This window comes from Petromyzon marinus (genome assembly GCF_048934315.1).
Source record: "Petromyzon marinus isolate PM22_M1 ecotype Great Lakes invasive population chromosome 84 unlocalized genomic scaffold, UKy_Petmar_22M1.pri1.0 chr84_unloc.6, whole genome shotgun sequence".
Lineage (NCBI taxonomy): Eukaryota > Metazoa > Chordata > Hyperoartia > Petromyzontiformes > Petromyzontidae > Petromyzon > Petromyzon marinus.
Genome location: NW_027422643.1, coordinates 187,119 through 204,509, shown reverse-complemented (window position 1 = coordinate 204,509; position 17,391 = coordinate 187,119). Strand labels below are relative to the sequence as shown.

General features: G+C 45.0%; 1 protein-coding gene across 1 annotated transcript in view; it reads right to left on the bottom strand.

Moving 5' to 3' along the window:
* The window catches only part of LOC142908506 (tectonic-1-like), a 61,492-nt gene extending 55,998 nt beyond the window's left edge, over positions 1-5,494 (bottom strand). The window contains exons 1-3 of the mRNA XM_076059240.1: positions 5,452-5,494; positions 4,903-5,023; positions 1,594-1,749 (exon numbers count right to left, since the gene is read on the bottom strand). Of these exons, the coding sequence (XP_075915355.1) occupies positions 1,594-1,749; positions 4,903-5,023; positions 5,452-5,494 (320 nt within the window). The remainder of the gene's footprint in view (positions 1-1,593; positions 1,750-4,902; positions 5,024-5,451) is intronic.
* Positions 5,495-17,391: the final 11,897 nt, after the last annotated feature.

Below are 17,391 nucleotides of genomic sequence, written 5' to 3'. Positions count from 1 at the left end.
GGGGAGAGAGACATGGGGAGAGAGAGAGACGGGGAGAGAGACACGTGGGGAGAGAGACACGGGGAGAGAGACACGTGGGGAGAGAGACATGGGGAGAGAGACGCGTGAGGAGAGAGACACGGGGAGAGAGACACGGGGAGAGATACACGTGGGGAGAGAGACGCGTGGGGAGAGAGACACGAGGAGAGACACACGGGGGGAGAGAGACACGAGGAGAGAGACACGAGGAGAGACACGTGGAGAGAGAGACACGGGGAGAGAGACGCGTGAGGAGAGAGACACGTGGAGAGAGAGACACGGGGGAGAGACGCGTGAGGAGAGAGACACGGGAAGAGAGACACGTGGGGAGAGAGACACGGGGAGAGAGACACGGGGAGAGAGACAAATGGGGAGAGAGACACGGGGAGAGAGATGTGTGGGGAGAGACACGTGGGGAGAGAGAGACACGGGGAGAGAGAGACACGTGGAGAGAGACGCGTGGGGAGAGAGACACGGGGAGAGAGACACGGGGAGAGAGACACGTGGCGAGAGAGACACGAGGAGAGACACACGGGGGGAGAGAGACACGAGGAAAGAGACACGAGGAGAGAGACACGTGGAGAGAGACGCGTGCGATCAAAATGCACGCGTATCATCATCCCCATCACCACCACCACCATCATCACCACCATCACCATCACCACCATCACCACCATCACCACCATCACCAGCATCATCACCATCACCACCACCAGCACCACCATCACCACCATCATCATCACCACCACCAGCACCAGCACCACCATCACCAGCATCATCACCATCACCACCACCAGCACCACCATCACCACCATCATCATCACCACCACCAGCACCAGCACCACCATCACCACCATCATCACCATCATCACCATCACCACCATCATCATCATCACCACCATCATCATCACCACCATCACCACCATCACCACCATCATTACCACCATCACTAGCAGCACCATTCCCACCATCTTCACCATCACCAGCACCACCAGCACCACCAGCATCATCAACACCATCATCACCATTACCACCATCATCATCATCACCACCATCACCACCATCATCACCACCACCACCAGCACCACCATCACCACCATCATTACCACCATCACTAGCAGCACCATTCCCACCATCTTCACCATCACCAGCACCACCAGCACCACCATCACCAGCATCATCAACACCATCATCACCATTACCACCATCATCACCACCATCACCACCATCATCACCACCACCACCAGCACCACCATCACCACCATCATTACCACCATCACTAGCAGCACCATTCCCACCATCTTCACCATCACCACCAGCACCACCATCACCAGCATAATCAACACCGTCATCACCACCATCACCACCATCATCATCACCACCACCACCACCAGCACCACCATCACCACCATCATCATAACCACCATCACCACCATCATTAGCACCATCACTAGCAGCACCATTCCCACCATCTTCACCATCACCAGCACCACCAGCACCACCAGCACCACCAGCATCATCAACACCGTCATCATCATCGTCGTCATCATCATCGCCGTCACCGTCATCAGCCACGTACAGTTGTCAAAGTAGACGCAGAAGAGGCTCGGGCTGATGTAGGTGTAGCTGGAGCATGACGAGGTGGTGCTGGTGGAGCAGACGGAGGAGTTGACCTTGGTGGAGGTGATGTAGCAGCTGGAGCGAGTCTGCGTACACATGCCCGTGTCCACCCTGCACGCACGCACACACGCACAAAGACAAAGGAAAAGGTCGTCCCCCTCCCCGCGTAGCCTCGACGGACTGCAGGGGCAAGTGCCGTCGGCGAGCAGTACCCATGGAGGCTACCGGCACTGTGGCACACACACAGACACACAGACACACACACAGACACACACGCACAGACACACAGACACACACACAGACACACAGACACACACACAGACACACACACACAGACACACAAACACACACAGACACACACACACAGACACACACACAGACACACACAAACACACACAGACAGACACACACACAGACACACAGACACACACACACACACAGACACACAGACACACACACACAGACACACACACACAGACACACACAAACACACACAGACAGACACACACACAGACACACAGACACACACAGACACACACACACAGACACACACACAGACACACACAAACACACACAGACAGACACACACACACAGACACACACACACAGACACACACACACAGACACACACACACAGACACACACACAGACACACACAAACACACACAGACAGACACACACACAGACACACAGACACACACACACACACAGACACACAGACACACACAGACACACACACACAGACACACACACAGACACACACAAACACACACAGACAGACACACACACAGACACACACAGACACACACACACAGACACACACACAGACACACACAAACACACACAGACAGACACACACACACAGACACACACACAGACACACACACACAGACACACACACACAGACACACACACAGACACACACAGACACACACACACAGACACACAGACACACACACACAGACACACACACACAGACACACACACAGACACACACAAACACAACAACAACAACAACAACCGCCATTCGCCACTAAGTGGCGGTGACGTCACCACGACGCTTGTGCCAGGCTATGTGCACCCTGAGGCCACGTGAAGTGTCGAACGCCCGCTGGCAGGAGGTCACGGGGCAGACCCAGGTGCCACGGGTCGACTGACTGAGATGACTGGCTGATGCACCACCTGTGCCCCCTACTGTGCCAACCTGCTGTGCTTTAGCCACCCGGCGCTCCGCTCGCTGTTGTGAGCGTCGCTCCTCCGCCCTCCGTTGTTGTTGGAGGGCGACTGCCTCCAACTGCCCAGTAGCATCCTTCACGAGCCTCCTCCACAGAGGCCGATCTTGACACCGCTGGTACCAGTCATCGGCAAGTCCACTCAGCTCCACGTCCTCCTGTACCACATCACTCCATCTCTTCTCTAGCCCGTGCCGCGCCCGCTTAGCCCCCTCAATCCGGCCAAACAAAAGCTGTTTCGGCATGCGGTGGCTGGGCATGCGGGCTACATGACCCAGCCATCGCAGCCTTGCCTGCCGGAGGAGCTCACCGATGGGACCCTGCCCAGATCTTTCAAGGATTTGTGAGCTCCTCACACAATCCAGTCTGGTTAAACCCAGGATGGATCGTAGGCAGGCCAGCCTAAATGTTTCTAACCAGCGAAGATGTTCCATTAGGGGGGTCCACGTTTCGCAAGCGTAGAGAAGGGAGGGAATGACCGTGGCCGAGAAGACCTGAAGCTTAGTGCGGAGCGACAGACCAGGTAGCTTCCACACAGCGTTACGCAACCGATGAAAAGATATTGCCGCTCGACTGATTCGGAGTGAGACCTCTGCGGTTAAACTGGTGCCAGTCATAAGCACACTGCCCAGGTATGGGAAACTCTCCACTCTCTCCACAACTGCCCCATCACCGATTGGGAGTTGTGGGGGTGGAGTGTCCGATGGTACAAAATACCCAGGCAGGTGCTTGGTTTTGGTGGGGCTGATGGTAAGGCCCCACCTCTTAGTGGCACGCTCCAGTCTCAGCAGCAGCGTCTCCAACTCCTCCTCTGACTGAGCAGCTATTACCAAATCATCAGCATACATAACGTGGTTGAGCAATAGGGAGCCATCCCTTGACCGCACCCGGGCATCGATTAGCCTCCCATTATATCTGTACCATATGGAGATTCCCCCGGTACAGCTATTGACATCACACACAAACACACACACACAGACACACACACACAGACACACACACAGACACACACACACAGACACACACACAGACACACACACAGACACACACAAACACACACACACAGACACACACACACAGACACACAGACACACACACACGCGCCATGATGATGCTGCTGCTGATGATGCTGCCACTGCTGATGATGCTGCTACTGGTGCTGATGCTGCTGCGGATGATGATGCTGTTGATGCTGCTGATGACGCTCCTGATGATGATGCTGCTGCTGATGATGACCCTGATACTGCTGCTGATGCTGCTGCTGCTGATGATGATGCTGCTGCTGATGATGATGATGCTGCTGATGATGCTGCTGCTCCTGATGATGCTGCTGCTGCTGATGATGATGCTGCTGCTCCTGATGATGATGCTACTGCTGCTGCTGATGATGATGATGATGCTGCTGCTCCTGATGATACTGCTGCTGCTGATGCTGCTGATGATGATGACCCTGCTAATGCTGCTGATGCTGCTGCTGCTGATGATGATGATGCTGCTGATGATGCTGCTGCTGATGATGCTGCTGCTGCTGCTGACGATGCTGCTGATGATGCTGCTGCTGCTGATGATGATGCTGCTGCTGCTGATGATGCTGCTGCTGCTGATGATGCTGCTGCTGCTGCTGACGATGCTGCTGATGATGCTGCTGCTGATGATGATGCTGCTGCTGCTGCTGATGATGCTGCTGCTGCTGATGATGCTGCTGCTGATGATGCTGCTGCTGCTGATGATGACCCTGCTAATGCTGCTGATGCTGCTGCTGATGATGCTGCTGCTGCTGATGATGCTGCTGCTGTTGCTGCTGCTGATGATGCTGCTGACGATGCTGCTGATGATGATGACCCTGCTAATGCTGCTGATGCTGCTGTTGCTGCTGCTGATGATGCTGCTGCTGCTGCTGATGATGATGACGATGCTGCTGCTGCTGCTGCTGATGACCCTGCTAATGCTGCTGATGCTGCTGCTGATGATGCTGATGATGACCCTGCTAATGCTGCTGCTGCTGATGCTGCTGCTGCTGCTCTGCACCCACACTCTGTGCCCAGGCAGGCACTCGGTGGCAGCGGCCTTCTCGCAGTCCGAGCAGAGCGTGTCGCAGCAGCAGTTCGGGTCGCAGGCGTTGGCCCAGAGGTCGCAGAGACACAGCAGGCGATCTGAAGAGCGGCGAGAGGCGGAGGAATGTTGGGGGTGGTGTCGTTAAACGGGGTGGCCCACAAGTCAGGACACATAGGGGATAGTGTAAAAACAGGGTGGCCCAGAAGTCAGGACACATAGGGGGTGACGTCACACAGGGTGGCCCAGAAGTCAGGACACATAGGGGGTGACGTCATACAGGGTGGCCCAGAAGTCAGGACACATAGCGGGGGTGACGTCATACAGGGTGGCCCAGAAGTCAGGACACATAGGGGGTGACGTCATACAGGGTGGCCCAGAAGTCAGGACACATAGGGGGTGACGTCATACAGGGTGGCCCACAAGTCAGGACACATAGGGGGTGACGTTAAACGGGGTGGCCCACAAGTCAGGACACATAGTGGGGGGTGTCGTTAAACGGGGTGGCCCACAAGTCAGGACACATAACGGGGGGTGTCGTTAAACGGGGTGGCCCAGAAGTCAGGACACATAGGGGGTGACGTCATAGGGGGTGTGTCGTTAAACGGGGTGGCCCAGAAGTCAGGACACATAGGGGATAGTGTAAAAACAGGGTGGCCCAGAAGTCAGGACACATAGGGGGTGACGTCATACAGGGTGGCCCAGAAGTCAGGACACATAGTGGGTGACGTTAAACGGGGTGGCCCAGAAGTCAGGACACATAGGGGGGGGGGGGGGGGTGTTGTTATATAGGGTGGCCCAGAAGTCAGGACACATAGGGGGTGACGTCATACAGGGTGGCCCAGAAGTCAGGACACATAGCGGGGTGTTGTTATACAGGGTGGCCCAGAAGTCAGGACACATAGTGGGTGACGTCATACAGGGTGGCCCAGAAGTCAGGACACATAGTGGGGGGTGTCGTTAAACGGGGTGGCCCAGAAGTCAGGACACATAGGGGGGGGTGACGTCATACAGGGTGGCCCAGAAGTCAGGACACATAGGGGGGGGTGACGTCATACGGGGTGGCCCAGAAGTCAAGACACATAGGGGGGGGTGACGTCATACAGGGTGGCCCAGGGGGGTGTCGTTAAACGGGGTGGCCCACAAGTCAGGACACATAGGGGGTGACGTCATACAGGGTGGCCCAGAAGTCAGGACACATAGGGGGTGACGTCACACAGGGTGGCCCACAAGTCAGGACACATAGCGGGGGGTGTTGTTACACAGGGTGGCCCAGAAGTCAGGACACATAGGGAGTGACGTCATACAGGGTGGCCCAGAAGTCAGGACACATAGTGGGGGGTGTTGTTATATAGGGTGGCCCAGAAGTCAGGACACATAGGGGGTGACGTCATACAGGGTGGCCCAGAAGTCAGGACACATAGCGGGGTGACGTCATACAGGGTGGCCCAGAAGTCAGGACACATAGCGGGGGTGTTGTTATATAGGGTGGCCCAGAAGTCAGGACACATAGCGGGGGTGACGTCATACAGGGTGGCCCAGGGGGGTGTCGTTAAACGGGGTGGCCCAGAAGTCAGGACACATAGCGGGGGGGTGACGTCATACAGGGTGGCCCAGGGGGGTGTCGTTAAACGGGGTGGCCCAGAAGTCAGGACACATAGGGGGTGACGTTAAACGGGGTGGCCCAGAAGTCAGGACACATAGGGGGTGTCGTTAAACGGGGTGGCCCAGAAGTCAGGACACATAGCGGGGGGGGGGGGGGTGTCGTTAAACGGGGTGGCCCAGAAGTCAGGACACATAGGGGGTGTCGTTAAACGGGGTGGCCCAGAAGTCAGGACACATAGGGGGTGACGTTAAACGGGGTGGCCCAGAAGTCAGGACACATAGGGGGTGTCGTTAAACGGGGTGGCCCAGAAGTCAGGACACATAGGGGGTGACGTCATACAGGGTGGCCCAGAAGTCAGGACACATAGGGGGTGACGTCATATAGGGTGGCCCAGAAGTCAGGACACATAGGGGGTGTCGTTAAACGGGGTGGCCCAGAAGTCAGGACACATAGCGGGGGGTGTCGTTAAACGGGGTGGCCCACAAGTCAGGACACACAAGATTATTGTTTGTTTTATTCAGACTTAACACGGGAGCTCGCGCAATAGAAACTTAACCGCGTATTAAAAATAAAAGACCTGAGGCCTACCTAAACTGGCAGTCTTACATCAAACCTCGGTTGAAAGTTGTTGTTTATTTTAAAACACGCACACACAAGTACAAACGAAGCGCTCCGCCCTACCTGCAGCAAGATCTTGTTGCGATTTAACTCCGCGAAAAGTTAAAATTGTCAACGCGATGCTAGCGAGCGTCAGGCTCAGGCCCATTGTTAGGCCCCGTTGCTACGGTGACCGAAGGCGACGCCCCCTCCGTTGCGCCGGGGGTCACGTGACACCATCCCAGCCCCGCCCCAGACTCCAGCCCCGCCCCCAGCCCCGTCCCCAACTACTGCTCCAGCCCTTGCCCCCAGCCCCGCCTCCAGCCCCGCTCCCAGCCCCGCCCCCAGCCCCGCCCCTAGCCCCGCCCTCAGCCCCGTCCCAAACTCCTGCCCCAGCCCCTGTCCCTTGCCCCCAGCCCCGCCTCCAGCTCCGCTCCCAGCCCCGCCCCCAGCCCCGCCCCTAGCCCCGCCCTCAGCCCCGTCCCCAGCTCCTGCCCCAGCCCCTGCCCCTAGCCCCGCCTCCAGCTCCGCTCCCAGCCCCGCCCCCAGACCCGCCCCTAGCCCCTCCCTCAGCCCCGTCCCCAGCTCCTGCCCCAGCCCCTGCCCCTAGCCCCGCCTCAAGCCCCGCGTCCAGCTCCGCTCCCAGCACCCGCCCCTAGCCCCGCCCCCAGCCGGGTCCCCCAGCTCCAGCCCCCGCCCCCAGCCCCGCCTCAAGCCCCGCCTTCATCCCGCTCCCAGCCCCGCCCCTAGCCCCGCCCCCAGCCCCGTCCCCAGCTCCTGGTCCAAGCCCTCGCCCCCAGCCCCGCCTCAAGTCCCGCCCCCAGCACCGCCCCTTGCCCCGCCCCCAGCCCCTCCTCCAGCCCCGGCTGCAGCCCGGCCCCAGCCCCGCCCCCAGTCCCGCCTCCAGCCCCGCCCCCAGCCCCGCCTCCAGCCCCGCCCCATCACTACACGAGTTGTGTGTTGGAGAGTAAATCCACTACAACATTTACAATGTATAGTGTAGTGTATAGCAGTGTAGTATGTTGTAGTGTAAAGTGTAGTGTATAGTAGTGTAGTATGGTATAGTGTAGTGTAAAGTGTAGTGTATAGTGTAGTATGTTGTAGTGTATAGTGTAGTGTATAGTGTAGTGTAAAGTGTAGTGTATAGCAGTGTAGTATGTTGTAGTGTAAAGTGTAGTATAGTATGTTATAGTGTAGTGTATTGTGTAGTGTATAGTGTAGTGTATAGTAGTATAGTGTAGTGTAAAGCAGTGTAGTATGTTGTAGTGTAAAGTGTAGTGTAAAGTGTAGTGCATAGTAGTGTATAGTGTAGTGTATAGTAGTGTAGTGTATAGTGTAGTAAAGTATGTTGTAGTGTAAAGTGTAGTGTATAGCAGTGTAGCATGTTGTAGTGTATAGTGTAGTATAAAGTGTAGTGTAGTAGTGTATAGTCTAGTGTATAGTAGTGTAGTGTATAGTGTAATATAGTATGTTGTAATTTAAAGTGTAGTGTATAGTAGTGTAGTGTATAGTGTAGTGTATAGCAGTGTAGTGTATAGTGTAGTATAGTATGTTGTAGTGTATAGCAGTGTAGTATCTTGTAGTGTAAAGTGTAGTGTATAGTAGTGTAGTGTATAGTGTAGTGTATAGTGTAGTGTATAGTAGTGTAGTGTATAGTGTAGTATAGTATGTTGTAGTGTAAAGTGTATTGTAGTGTAGTGTATAGCAGTGTAGTATTTTGTAGTGTAAAGTGTAGTGTATAGTAGTGTAGTATGTTGTGGTGTATAGTAGTGTATATTGTAGTGTATTGTAGTGTATAGTAGTGTAGTGTATAGTGGAGTATAGTATGTTGTAGTGTAAAGTGTAATGTATAGTGTAGTGTATAGTAGTGTAGTATGTTGTAGTGTAAAGTGTAGTGTATAGTAGTGTATTGTGTAGTGTGTAGCAGTGTGGGATGTTGTAGTGTATAGTGTAGTATAGTATGTTGTAGTGTATTGTGTAGTGTATAGTGTAGTGTATTGTAGTATAGTGTAGTGTATAGTAGTGTAGTGTATAGTATTGTAGTGTATGGTAGTGTAGTGTATAGTGTAGTATAGTATGTTGTAATGTAAAGTGTAGCGTATAGTAGTGTATAGTGTAGTATAGTATGGTGTAGTGTAAAGTGTAATGTATTGTAGTGTGTAGTAGCGTGTAGTGTAGTGTATAGTAGTGTAGTGTATAGTGTGGTATAGTATGTTGTGTAAAATGTAGTGTATAGTAGTGTATAGTGTAGTGTGTAGTGTATAGTGTAGTATAGTATGTTGTAGTGTAAAGTGTAATGTATTGTAGTGTAGTGTATATTGTAGTGTATAGTAGTGTATAGTGTAGTGTATAGTAGGGTAGTATGTTGTAGTGTAAAGTGTAGTGTATAGTAGTGTAGTGTATAGTGTATTCGTAGTGTATAATGTAGTGTATAGTAGTGTAGTGTATATTAGTGTAGTATGGTATGTTGTATTGTAAAGTGTAGTGTATAGTAGTGTATTGTAGTGTATTGTGTAGTGTTTAGTAGTGTATAGTGTAGTGTATAGTATAGTAGTGTATAGTGTAGTGTATAGTGTAGTGTGTAGTGTATAGTGTAGTATAGTATGTTGTAGTGTAAAGTGTAATGTATTGTAGTGTAGTGTATATTGTAGTGTATAGTAGTGTATAGTGTAGTGTATAGTAGGGTAGTATGTTGTAGTGTAAAGTGTAGTGTATAGTAGTGTAGTGTATAGTGTAGTCGTAGTGTATAATGTAGTGTATAGTAGTGTAGTGTATATTAGTGTAGTATGGTATGTTGTATTGTAAAGTGTAGTGTATAGTAGTGTATTGTAGTGTATTGTGTAGTGTTTAGTAGTGTATAGTGTAGTGTATAGTATAGTAGTGTATAGTGTAGTGTATAGTGTAGTATAATATTGTAGTGTAGTGTAAAGTGTAGTGTATAGTAGTGTATAGTGTAGTGTATAGTATAGTATGTTGTAGTGTAAAGTGTAATGTATTGTACTGTAGTGTATATTGTAGTGTATAGTAGTGTATAGTGTAGTGTAGTATAGTATGTTGTAGTGTAAAGTGTAATGTATTGTAGTGTAGTGTATATTGTAGTGTATAGTAGTGTAGTGTATAGTGTAGTATAGTATACTGTAGTGTAAAGTGTAGTGTATATTAGTGTATAGTGTAGTGTATTATAGTATGTTGTAGTGTAAAGTGTAATGTATTGTAGTGTAGTTTATATTGTAGTGTATAGCAGTGTATAGTGTAGTATAGTATTGTAGTGTAGTGTAAAGTGTAATGTATTGTAGTGTAGTTTATATTGTAGTGTATAGAAGTGTATAGTGTAGTGTAGTATTGTAGTGTAGTGTAAAGTGTAATGTATTGTAGTTTAGTGTGTAGAAGTGTATAGTAGTGTATAGTGTAGTGAATAGTAGTGTATAGTGTACTGTATAGTGTAGTATAGTAGTATAGTGTAATGTATTGTAGTATTGTGTGTAGAAGTGTATAGTAGTGTATAGTGTAGTATCGTATTGTAGTGTAGTGTTCAGTGAAAATGTAATGTAGTGTAGTGTGTAGAAGTGTATAGTAGTGTATAGTGTAGTGAATCGTAGTGTACTGTATAGTGTAATTTAGTAGTGTAGTGTAAAGTGTAATGTATTGTAGTATAGTGTGTAGAAGTGTATAGTAGTGTATAGTGTAGTGTATAGTAGTGTATAGTGTAGTGTATAGTGTAGTATAGTATTGTAGTGTAAAGTGTAATGTATTGTAGTGTAGTGTGTAGAAGTGTATAGTAGTGTATAGTATAGTGTAGTGTATAGTGTAGTATAGTAGTGCAGTGTAAAGTGTAATGTATTGTAGTGTAGTGTGTAGAAGTGTATAGTAGTGTATAGTAGTGTATAGTGTAGTGTATAGTGTAGTATAGTAGTGTAGTGTAAAGTGTAATGTATTGTAGTATAGTGTGTAGAAGTGTATAGTAGTGTATAGTGTAGTATTGTATTGTAGTGTAGTGTTCAGTGAAAATGTATTGTAGTGTAGTGTGTAGAAGTGTATAGTAGTGTATAGTGTGGTGTATAGTGTAGTGTATAGTGTAGTATAGTAGTATAGTGTAATGTATTGTAGTATAGTGTGTAGAAGTGTATAGTAGTGTATAGTGTAGTATCGTATTGTAGTGTAGTGTTCAGTGAAAATGTATTGTAGTGTAGTGTATATTGTAGCAAGATCGCTCTTGATGCAGCGACTGTTCCACCTGAAGACGGAAGCTTGTGTTGCCTCCGAAACGTCGTGATTTAATTGTTTTATTTAATTTTACCGACGTGACTTTACCGAATAAAACCAAAGAGTATGAATCCTCGCAGTCACGACAACTTCAAATCTAGAATTAGTGTGTTGTATAGTAGTGTGTATTGTATAGTTGTGTGTAGTGTATAGTGTAGTATAGTATGTTGTAGTGTAAAGTGCAATGTATTGTAGTGTAGTGTATATTGTAGTGTATAGTAGTGTATATTGTAGTGTATAGTAGTGCAGTGTATAGTGTAGTATAGTATGTAGTGTAAAATGTAGTGTAGTGTAGTGTATATTGTAGTGCATAGTAGTGGATAGTGTTGTATAGTATGTTGTAGTGTAAAGTGTAATGTATTTTAGTGTAGTGTATAGTAGTGTATAGTGTAGTATAGTATTGTAGTGTAGTGTAAAGTGTAATATATTGTAGTGTAGTGTATATTGTAGTGTATAGTATAGTGTAGTATAGTATGTTGTAGTGTAAAGTGCAATGTATTGTAGTGTAGTGTATATTGTAGTGTATAGTAGTGTATATTGTAGTGTATAGTAGTGTATATTGTAGTGTCTAGTAGTGTATAGTGTAGTGTAGTATAGTAGTGTGTAGTGTAAAGTAGTGTAGTGTATCGTAGTGTATAGTGTAGTGTATAGTAGTGTAGTGTATAGTGTAGTATAGTATTGTAGTGTAGTGTAAAGTGTAATATAGTGTAGTGTATATTGTAGTGTATAGTAGTGTATAGTGTAGTATAGTATGTTGTAGTGTAAAGTGTAATGTATTGTAGTCTAGTGTATATTGTAGTGTATAGTAGTGTATATTGTAGTGTATAGTAGTGTATAGTGTAGTGTAGTATAGTAGTGTGTAGTGTATAGTAGTGTAGTGTATAGTAGTGTATAGTGTAGTATAGTATGTTGTAGTGTAAAGTGTAATGCATTGTAGTGTAGTGTATAGTAGTGTATAGTAGTGTATAGTGTAGTGTATAGTAGTGTAGTGTATAGTGTAGTATAGTATGTTGTAGTGTAAAGTGTAATGTTTTGTAGTGTAGTGTATAGTAGTGTATAGTGTAGTATAGTAGTGTGTAGTGTATAGTAGTGTAGTGTGTAGTGTAGTGTATATTGTAGTGTATAGTGTAGTGTATAGTGTAGTGTATAGCAGTGTATTTTGTAGTGTGTAGTGTCTATTGTAGTGTATAGTGTAGTGTATAGTTTAGTGTATAGTAGTGTATAGTGTAGTGTATAGTGTAGTATAGTATGTTGTAGTGTAACGTGTAATGTATTGTAGTGTATATTGTAGTGTATAGTAGTGTATAGTGTAGTGTATAGTAGTGCAGTGTATAGTGTAGTATAGTATGTTGTAGTGTATAGTAGTGTAGTGTGTAGTGTATATTGTAGTGTATAGTAGTGGATAGTGTAGTATAGTATGTTGTAGTGTAAAGTGTAATGTATTGTAGTGTAGTGTATAGTAGTGTATAGTGTAGTATAGTATTATAGTGTAGTGTGAAGTGTAATATATTGTAGTGTAGTGTATGGAAGTGTATAGTTGTGTATAGTGTAGTATAGTATTGTAGTGTAGTGTAAAGTGTAATGTATTGTAGTGTAGTGTATATTGTAGTGTATAGTATTGTATAGTATAGTGGAGTATAGTATGTTGTAGTGTAAAGTGTAATGTATTGTAGTGTATATTGTAGTGTATAGTAGTGTATATTGTAGTGTATAGTAGTGTATAGTGTAGTGTAGTATAGTAGTGTGTAGTGTATTGTAGTGTAGTGTATAGTAGTGTATAATGTAGTATAGTATGTTGTAGTGTAAAGTGTAATGCATTGTAGTGTAGTGTATATTGTAGGGTATAGTAGTGTAGTGTATAGTGTAGTATAGTATGTTGTAGTGTAAAGTGTAGTGTATAGTAGTCTATATTGTAGTGTATAGTATAGTATTGTATAGTGTAGTGTATAGTAGTATAGTATGTTGTAGTGTAAAGTGTAGTGTATAGTAGTGTAGTGTATAGTGTAGTATAGTATGTTGTAGTGTAAAGTGTGATGTTTTGTAGTGTAGTGTATATAGTAGTGTATGGTAGTGTATAGTGGTGTGTAGTATAGTAGTGTGTAGTGTATAGTTGTGCAGTGTAGTGTATATTGTAGTGTATAGTAGCGTATAGTGTAGTGTATAGTGTAGTATAGTATGTTGTAGTGTAAAGTGTAATGTTGCATTGTAGTGTAGTGCATAATAGTGTAGTGTAGTATAGTAGTGTATAGTGTATAGTAGTGAAGTGTGTAGTGTAGTGTATATTGTAGTGTATAGTGTAGTGTATAGCAGTGTATTTTGTAGTGTGTAGTGTCTATTGTAGTGTATAGTGTAGTGTATAGTAGTGTATAGTGTAGTATATAGTGTAGTATAGTATGTTGTAGTGTAAAGTGTAATGTATTGTAGTGTAGTGTATATAGTAGTGTATTGTGTAGTGTAGTATAGTAGTGTGTAGTGTATAGTAGTGAAGTGTGTAGTGTAGTGTATATTGTAGTGTATATAGTAGTGTATAGTGTAGTGTATAGCAGTGTATTTTGTAGTGTGTAGTGTCTATTGTAGTGTATAGTGTAGTGTATAGTGTAGTGTATTGTGTAGTATAGTATGTTGTAGTGTAAAGTGTAATGTATTGTAGTGTAGTGTATATAGTAGTGTATTGTGTAGTGTATATAGTAGTGTGTAGTGTATAGTAGTGTAGTGTGTAGTGTAGTGTATATTGTAGTGTATATAGTAGTGTATAGTGTAGTGTAGTATAGTAGTGTGTAGTGTATAGTAGTGTAGTGTATATTGTAGTGTATAGTGTAGTATAGTAGTGTGTAGTGTATAGTAGTGTAGTGTGTAGTGTATATAATAGTGTATAGTGTAGTGTAGTATAATAGTGTGTAGTGTGTAGCAGTGTAGTGTGTAGTGTAGTGTACAATGTATAGTGTATATTGTAATGTATAGTAGTGTAGTGTGTAGTGTACAATCTATAGTGTATATTGTAATGTATAGTAGTGTAGTGTGTAGTGTAGTGTAATCTAGACTTGAAGCTTCCGTGTCTGCGGGGATTGCTCCACTCATTGGTCATTTCGGTAAAACTAATTCCTCCAGTCACTAAAGCATCAATCCTCGATTAATCCACCTCTACAATTCTGTCCACAACACTGTGTTGTCCTCTGTGTGTGCGTGTATGTACCTCTGCTACCTTGCACCTCGTGGCTGGTCACGAGTCCTCTGTTTACGTTGGCTGTGTTCAACCTCGAAGGTGAACGCAAGGCGATGTAGCAGTCTCCTCTCGCAGTACGTGGTCAACCAGATTTAGCGGCTAGTTAGGGGCCGTCCATAGGTGACATCACGCGATTTTGGACGATTTTTGAACTCCCCCCACCCCCCCTCCCCCTTGCCACATGGCGTCACAAAAAGTCAGACAGACCCTCCCCCTCCTCCTCCTCCTCAACTATGACGTCACAAAGCTCTGCCCCCCTCCCCCCTCCCTCCCCAACGAAACCATATTTCCATTTTGAAAATAAAACTCGCCTCAAATCGCTTTAAACTGTTGTTGTCATTGTAGCGCGGATTTAACGTGGCGCCGCACTCTCTGATGTTGTAGGAGAAAACATTTATTACAAATTCTTAGCTCCTTCGGTAAAGTCACCACGTTGGAGGGAAACAATTAAACAATAAAAGATATATATAAAAAAATACAAATTCTCACACCTAATGATGACCGTTTGCGTTATGGTCGAAACGTCGTGAGAATTTTTATTGTTTTATATATATTTTATTGTTTCCCTTCAACGTGGTGACTTTACCGAAAGAGCTAAGAATATGAATTACTGCAGTTACGAAAGCTTCAAATCAAAATTTATTACAAAGTCAATTTAATCAAGTAGAACGTATTCTTGGTTCTTTCGGTAAAGTCACGTTGAAGGGAAACAATAAAATAATAAAATATATATTTTTATATATAAACAATAAAATAATAAAATAGATATATTTTCATAATAACGGTTTTTGGGTTAGATCACGTTTATTTATAAATGTGTCGTAACCCTCCACCACCCGACACGGCCAATCAGCAAAAAAGTGTCACGTTGACAAAAGACAAATAATTCACTACTTTAGCCCACCGGTGTGTTGAAGAGTGAATCCACATTTACAGTTTGAGTACGACGTTTCGCTGGTAAATACTTCCAGCATCATCGGGCAATTCGCCAGAATGGTAAAGCCCTCGCTTGCTCCCGGTTTTATATAGAGCAGCAGGGTGACCTCATCACTTAACTCATATCAGGTGCAGTGATTAGAGGCGGAGGGGGGGGGTAATGTAATTATATAATCGATTAGTAATCAGTCATTGGTTATGATTAGTAAGAGAGGATTTCTCTTATCAAGACGCTCATACATCGGGCTAAGACAGTGTCAGATGGTGAGAGTCTAGTGAGAGAGATTAAACACGTTAAAGACGCACTACGACAGAATGGCTACAATAATGCTCAAATTAACAGAGCACTGAATGCCAAATCACGATCGCAAAGCAATACTGCTGAAAGCGACCAGATTGTTAAAAAATAAAAATTCCATATATCTCAGGAGTAACTGACAAATTAGCCCGCGTTTTGCAAAAGCAAAACATTACAGTAAGATTTGGTACAGTACACAAAATTCAAAAACTAGTATCTTGCACTAAAGACGCATTACCTAAACTATCAACAGAAGGTGTATATCGGATTAATTGTTCATGTGGCAGCTGCTACATTGGGCAGACGGGACGTAACATCAGTGTAAGACTAAAAGAACATCAGAGAAATATTAAATTATCTCAAACACAACTGTCGGCAGTGGCAGAACATGCTTGTCAACAAGGACACTCAATTGATTTTGACAATGTTGCAGTGGTGTGTAAAACTAATTATTACTGGCAAAGACTAATTAGAGAATCCATTGAAATTGAGAGGAACAAGAATAACTTTAATCGCTCTGACAGCTACCGGCTTAGTGCGGCCTGGAAGCGTATTATTAAATAATACACATTACATTTCGATTTAAAGCTTATTGTGTTATTTTATTTTATCAATTTATTATTTTATTCTCATTCTACGTGACATTACCGAAATAACCAAAGAAGATGAATACACATTACATTTTGATTTAAAGAATTACTAATCTACAACTCATTACTAATCATAACCAATGACTGATTACTAATCGATTATATAATTACATTACCCCCCCCCCCTCCGCCTCTAATCACTGCACCTGATGAGTTAAGTGATGACGTCACTCTTCTGCTCTATATAAAACCGGGAGCAAGCGAGGGCTTCACCATTCTGGCGAATTGCCCGATGATGCTGGAAGTACTTACCAGCGAAACGTCGTACTCAAACTGTAAATGTGGATTCACTCTTCAACACACCGGTGGGCTAAAGTAGTGAATTATTTGTCTTTTGTCAACGTGACACTTTTTTGCTGATTGGCCGTGTCGGGTGGTGGAGGGTTACGACACATTTATAAATAAACGCGATCTAACCCAAAAACCGTTATTATGAATAATATTGGTCGCGAAAGCCTACGTGATAAACTAGATATATTTTATTGTTTCCCTTCAACGTGACCTTACCGAAAGAACCAATAATATGAATCACTGCAGTCACGAAAGCTTCAAATCAAAATTTATTACAAAGTCAATTAAATCAAGTAGAACGCATTCTTGATCCTTTCGGTAAAGTCACGTTGAAGGGAAACAATAAAATAATAAAATATATATTTTATAAACAATAAAATAATAAAATAGATATCTTTTATTGTTTCCCTTCAACGTGACCTTACCGAAAGAACCAAGAATATGAATCACTGCAGTCACGAAAGCTTCAAATAAAAATTTATTACAAAGTCAAAATAATCAAGTAGAACGTATTCTTGGTCCTTTCGGTAAAGTCACGTTGAAGGGAAACAATAAAATAATAAAATATATATTTTTTATAAACAATAATCTAATAAAATATATAT